This window comes from Corvus brachyrhynchos, unplaced genomic scaffold (assembly GCF_000691975.1).
Source record: "Corvus brachyrhynchos isolate BGI_N302 unplaced genomic scaffold, ASM69197v1 scaffold62, whole genome shotgun sequence".
Lineage (NCBI taxonomy): Eukaryota > Metazoa > Chordata > Aves > Passeriformes > Corvidae > Corvus > Corvus brachyrhynchos.
In genome coordinates this window covers 2,516,504-2,523,517 of record NW_008236629.1, presented here as the reverse complement: position 1 = coordinate 2,523,517, position 7,014 = coordinate 2,516,504, and the positions used below count along the sequence as shown (strand labels likewise).

General features: G+C 43.6%; 1 protein-coding gene across 1 annotated transcript in view; it reads right to left on the bottom strand.

Moving 5' to 3' along the window:
* Positions 1-7,014, bottom strand: part of OSBPL5 (oxysterol binding protein like 5) — a 181,112-nt gene that overhangs the window by 29,077 nt on the left and 145,021 nt on the right. Inside the window, 1 exon segment of the mRNA XM_017726609.1 lies at positions 3,958-4,177. Within this exon segment, the coding sequence (XP_017582098.1) occupies positions 3,958-4,177 (220 nt within the window).

The window sequence follows — 7,014 nt, the reverse complement described above, 5'->3', positions numbered from 1 at the left end:
AAAGAGAATACTTAGACATTCTACTGATTTTAGGCAAGAGATTTCTATGAGAAAAAGGGCACAGATCCACTTTTGGAATGGACTTTGGTTTGGGAGAGGGCATAGCATATCACAACAGGATTTTCAGGTGGTGTAAATCACTAAACATTCATTTTCACCACCTGAGCATTGCCACCATGTTGGCTCCCAATCAGCCCTACAGTCACAGCGAATTTACCAGTCCTACAGGGCTTGCAGGCTGATGGAATTTCAAACTGAGGAACAAAAAAGCTCTGTTACTTTAATTGCTTTTCCATTTTTGTACCATTCTTCTTTTGACAGTCTGATGCAATAGACGCCTTGAACCTCCAAGGAGAAATGGAATACCACAGCATCAGCTAGGGCTTACAATGCACATGGGTCTGTCAGAACTCTCTTTATTTATCCAGGTTCTCAAGTGTGCATGTATTGTCAATATATATTAATGCCACGTTGAAATTGCTAGACAAAATGTTACTCAGAATGAATCACTGCACAAGGGATGAGCAAAAACAGGAAGAGAAGAAGGTGCAGGAAGATATGAACAACCTCAAATAATTTCAAATAACCCTTTTTATTGAATCACGGGGATGGGAAGCAGGAGAATTAGTTTGTCAGGAACAATGCATCCAGCTTGGTCAGCATACCAGGGCAGGAAGAAAAGATAAGAGACCTCTGATAAAACCAGGGGGAGTCTCAGACAGATATCCTACGAACTAGCTCAAACCAGTCTCAAAGGCCAGGGGTACAAAAGAGCATGTGCAGGAGAGAAAGGTGAAAAGCTCAGGACGAGGAAGACCTCCTGATTTCATCAAAAAGACCCTCGGAGACCCCTACCAAAAAACACCAAACAACACTTCGCAAGTGCAACGCGGATGCAAATGACTTTTGGGCTCATAATAACATGAGGTGAGGCTGGGCGGGGCTAGGTGATGAATATGTATAGGCGTGTTGGGAAACTTAATGAATATGGAACTTGTAACCCGATAAATACCGAGCTGAATGCAGCTGTCGGCACGCATGATTTTGGAGGAGCGATCCCCCGTGCGTCCCAGTGCTGGAATAAAACATACCTACTTTACTACTTCTTTAGTAGTGGAGTTCTTTCCGCTCTTCATTATAACTTGTTAAAACTAAAAGCTTGGAAAAAATGGGGGATTCTTCTGTTATCAATCTACCTACTTAAGTGTCTATTTTGTGTTTGTCCTGGGTTGCAGTGTATTCTATTACCATCCTCAGGAGCTGTTGAAACCAGGTGGGGCAGTGTTTCCTTGCCTCCTGCCCCCAGACTATCTTTCTGTTAATTGCCCATCATTGTCCTGCTGCATGACTCAGAGATAACTCCCTCCGGACTATCTTCTGTTAATGAGCCTAATCAACACTTGGCCTCATGACTCATTACCCCATTGTGAGATGCTCCACCCAGAGGGAGGAACCAAGCATCCCATCGTGGATATAATCTGGGACTCTGACCACCAGAGGCAATGCCTTTCCACTGGATTTCCAGAGGACAGGAGCTACACAGCTACCACTGGACCTTCTGAGGAGGAGCAGACCCTTTGTTTCTACAGGATCACCACTTCAGGAGGACTGCAGCCACCATTCTACCAGACTGCCACCACCACCCTGACTAACAGGGTGACAGGTTGTATCCTAACTCTGTCAGTTTAACCCAGTGTTATCCGCTTTTATTGTTTTTTTTTTCTTTCCCCCTCTTTTTATTTCCCTATTAAATTGTTATTCTGACTTGGTGTCTCCCACTAGTTTGTTTTCAAACTAGCACAGTGTTCTAGGCAACTTTGCAATCTCAAAGTTCTTCTGACACCCTTCTCTGCCTTCACATTCCAACCACAAACAAGGCAAAACTGCAACTGGCCAAATGCACAAACACCTTCCAAAACCACAGAGGTGCACCTACCCACGTGCATACCTTTCAGATGAGCCCTCAAAGCCAAGCTGAAAATTTAACAGTGCCAGCTAGTGATCGTTGTCCTGTGACACCCAAATTGCACACCCACGGGCAGTTTCAATTTAAGAGGACGACTGACAGACTGACATTACTATTGGCATGTGTTTACCTTGATACCTGTCCACCCAGAGGAGCTACATCATTGCACAAAACCTCTTTTTATCTACATTCCTTTCACCAGTGAATTCAGACTCAAAAACCAGTCCTACCTGTATGGCCAGGTGATGATAGCCCCATCTCTTGAAGAAATCTTACAAAACACCTAACGGCCAAGGTGACATGGCAATTCTTTTTGGAAACCCATTGGATGCTACCAGTGCCTGAGCAGACACACTACAGAGAGCCTTATTTAATGCTACACATAGTGTCACTCTACAACAGAAATGCAGTCTTTTCCACTTGCTTTGTAGTGCATTTTTTTCTTATTTTAATGTAAAACTGCAGAGATCTCTCTCTTTCTCTCACACACACCCACATACACACACCAGTGTAGCCTGTAAGGTTTGTGTATCAGCCTGCCATACCAATGCTTCTAGGACAAGCTTTTCATGTGGAAAAAGGTCATTTCAGAATAAGTAGCTGATAAAAATTAAGTTTGCTTTCATTTTGCTGCTGCTTAGTTGCACATTTATATTCAAAATCCCCGATTTGAACCCATTTATAATTTGCTGTGTGGCTGCAAGGGGATTTGAGAGGAAAAATGCACAAAAGAGAAGTTGGGTGTAATTAGGATATATTTGACTATATTTTTTTTGGTCAATATTAGTAGTACACTTTCAGGAAAACATTGAAAGAAGAGCATAAGAGGCTCGTGAAGGGTCTGGAGCACGAGTCCTGTGAAGAGCAGCTGAGGGAACTTAGGTGGTTTGGCCTGAAGAAAATGAGGCTGAGGGAAGACCTTATCACTCTAGAACTACCTCAAAGGAGGTTGCAGAGAGGTGAGCATTGGTGTCTTCTCAAGTGATAGGAGAAGAGGAAGTGGCCTCAAGTTACACCAGGGGAAGTTTAGATTGGATATTAGCAAAAATTTCTCCACTGAAAGAATCGTCAGGCATTGGAACTGGCCTGGAACAGATGGTGATGGAGTCACCATAACTGAAGGAACTTAAAAGCCATGTAGATGTAGAGGGACATGGTTTAGTGGTGGACTTGGCAGTGCTGGGTTAGTAGTTGAACGTGTTGATCTAAAGGGTCTTTTACAATCTAAATGATTCTGAGTCTGTGACTCTAAGAAAAAAAATAGCTTTCTAGCAGTGCATTTCTTTGAAGCAAAGACAAAACATCAGCTTCCTTGTTCAAAGCCATGGGCAAGTGAGTGCTCAGAGCAGAGTTCCTCTGCTGCCTGCTCAGACTGATTCTCACACAGCACACTTGGTTCCCCCAGCTCTCTATCACTGCCTTCCTCGGAGGTGTCACAGTGACATCCAGCTAACAAGGCTCTTATGTGGAACAGAAATGCATCCTCCTGCTGTTAAATGTCATGAGAAATGGCTTTCTGATAAGCAACCGACATTTAGCAATCAAGTGGCTCAAATGCTCCATTCAGACACAAAAAAAAGGATGTTCCATGCATAATAAAAAAAGGAAAGTGTCGTATTTTGTATCACACAAGGGCTGAGTACCCTAATTGTCCAGGACACATGCTCAGGATAATAATCCCCCCTCCCGCTGGCTCCACAAATGTGCCAGTGCTGTGCAGATCTTTAATGCAGTAACTGGTTAAAGCAATCACTGATGCTGGAAACACACCAAAGCACAGTAACAGAGCTGCTGTTCATAATGCAGAATTATTAAAGCACATGATAACACAATGTAATTTAGCAGAAAACTGTGCTTTGATTTATCTGTAAAACACCAGAACTCATGAAGTTGGCTGTTACCTGCCACACAGCTAAAAGGCTGAATGACAAATACTACGAACAGATACATTTTAACAGGAACGGGCAGCAATCAAGATTTTTTTTTCTTACCTCCCCAAATTCTTCATAGACCTGCTCAATATAAGTGGTCCCCTTCCTTCCTGGAGAGACCTCTCCCTGTATTTCTGACTGATCACTCTCGCTTTCATTTGTCTTCCGGCTGTTCTCATGTGCTTCATTCTCTGACTCCTCTATGTTGTCCCTCTCCGACTTGTCTGAAAAAGCATCATTTTCCAAATGGTGGTTGTTCTCCAGGGCTGATTCATTCAACCTGCAACAGACAGTTCATTACTTGCTTCAGTTTGATTTACAAAGCCACATTGCTTAAGGCTATTTAAACACAGTAAAAACACTCCCAGGACTCAGAATAGGGTGCGCAGCCCAGGACAGTCTCAGACATTGATTTCCTGAATAACAAGGGTTTTATCACAGAAAGAATGAGATATTTCCCATCAAAACCTTCCCCTCCAAACTGCACTTTTCAAAACATGCCACACAGCTCCACTCCATTTACCCACCCTTACACAGCACTGCTGCTGGCTCCGGATGGGAGCCCACAGACTGGAGGGATACAGAGCAAGGGCACTCCAACAACTCTACACTGCTGATTAGAGAACTGAAGTATCCATCAGGAGAGATTTTTCCCCTTACAGAAGCCAATCAGTGGATTGCAGCACATATGAAAAATATGACATTATGGGATACCTTTTCTTTTCAGTGCTATTGCTATTTTATTTCAACAGAGGATGGTCTTAAGTCAGCCCTACACTAGAAAAGACAAATTCAAAAATCAATAGAAGCAAGTCTTTTCACACACACATACCCCTCCATCATCCACCAGACTAACCTGGGGAATGTGCTTCCCCCAGATGATGCTGTGTGGAAGAACTGAGTTGAAAGCATGGACTGGACAATTACATTTAAGAAGAATGCCCAAGTTATACCAGCATCTAAGGGAAAGCATGGAAGGTGTAACAAGCTTCATGCTCAGTGACCCAGACTTTACAGAATGCCAAAAATTCTCTCTCAAGTAACCTATAGCATCTCCATTTGAAAAAGCAGATGTGATTCATTTGGCAGATGGCAAACATGATTACATGGGCCAGAGGTCAGGTGCTGAAAACTATTCATTAAATGCATTTTTTTCAAGTGATATTTATCACAGGAAACAGTTTTCTTTATACATACATGTCTGCACAAACATCACCTCTTCCATGGGTGGCCTAACTCTCACTTGCTGAGCTCTTCAGCTTGTCTTTCCTCTGAAAATTTCTTAACTGAGACCTCCTGAAAAATCGCTCTTGGATAGAGCAATAAAAAAAGATTCCCACCTATACAAAGGGTTTCAGAGGATCTGAACAGGCCCTGAGCCTTGAAGAGTTTTGTTACTTCCTGTAGTCCATCTTTCTCTCCAAGATTGCTCAGTCCATGGGAATATTCTCTCAAGGCTCTCCATGATGGGCATTTTGCCAGACCATTCTGGGCATGTTCCAATTTTTACTACAGATGAATGTGGAAAGTTCCCACCCTCATTATTCTCTATTTTTAAAAGATAATTAGGTATTGATAGGTAGAGCCAGATTAAGTTAAAAAAAAAAAAAACCTAACAGAAGAATCAGAACACAGGACTGGCATCAGCTTTTCAGAAGATCTCAAATTCCAACTATGCACTGAAATAAGCTCATGATTTTTAGTTTGCCAAGTAAACCAGATTGTGACAGCCACAGCTCAGTTTCTGGCAGAGCCCAGTTCCTAGAGTTCTTTTGGAAGTGTGATCTTACATCTTTCTGTGCTTTTAGAAAATCTTTCTTTTAATTCCATTTGTAAGTGTATGTATGTCTGTAGAAAATCTTTCTTTTAATTCCATTTGTAAATATATGTATGTCTGCATATGGGGGGTGTAGGGTATGCCCACTCACTGCTCTGGAGGGACATCTGCTGAAATAAGGAGATTGAGCAATCTCCCAGCAGAACTCCCCTGGAAAGGCAACCACTTTTTCAGTTACGGCAAGAAGAAGACAAACCCAGAATCCTCTGGGAGACCCTATGCAGATCCTTTGTAGCTCATTGGCCTTTACCCTCTGACACCCACCCCCTGTATCCCTATAAAGCTAGCCCCCTGCCCCTGCGAGGGCAAAGAGATGCTTGTCCCTGGCTCCCCTTCACCAACTAAAAAGCTGCCTTGTGCGGAACAGCTACACGAGCCTCTCATCTCTCCCTGGTCTGGCCTGGAGGCTGCCCTGCAGAGCTGAGCTGAAATCACGAGCTGACAATCACTAAAGAGCTGACAGCTTCTGCACAGGCCCTCCTAGCCAGCAGCTGACAGAAGACACCGGGCCTCAGGAAGATGATCTCTTTTGGGACCATCTCTCCAGACCGGTCACAGCTTCCTCGGTCAGAGCTACTGACCCCACATCAGCTGCCGTAACTGGCACCTGAACAGCCATTGGATCCCGGACATCCAATGGACTCCTGGCCTGAGCTGCATCTTGACCACGCCAAGACAGAACCAGCCGTTCATGCGCTGCTCCTCTGAAAAAAGGACCTATGTTGTAGCAGGGCCATTTGTAAGAGGACAGTTTGAGACCCTCGCCTCTCATCTGGGACAGAAATCCCTGAGGATTGAACTGGCCGGACCACCCCCCCATCAGACTTTTTTTGGACTTCAACAGGAGACAGCCTCACCAGAAGACGGGATTTGTAAGTTTAGAATCGGGCTCTCCTCTCTTTCTTGCGCGCAATACTTTTAAGCACTTTTTGGGTTGTTTTTCTCTTTTCTCTGCTGAAGGAGGAACTTAAATGGGAAATAGGCAAGCTAAACCCAGCCTTTCCCAATCTGAGAGAGACCTATACCCCTTTCTTCTAACCCTTCTCTTAAAAGCCGACTTTAAATTCTCTAAAGGTGTTTTTTTCTAAGAAAACTCTTAAATCTTTCACTAATTGGGTATCTCAAAATTTTCCTGATGCCACCAAAGACTCTGTCCTTTCTGATCCGTTCTGGGACAAAGTGGGGAAGAAGCTCTATTCATTTCAAGCGGCAGGAGACCTCTCTGTTTCACGACTCATTCCTTTATTTCGTTTAATGTTTAAAAGGTGTCGCACGACTAA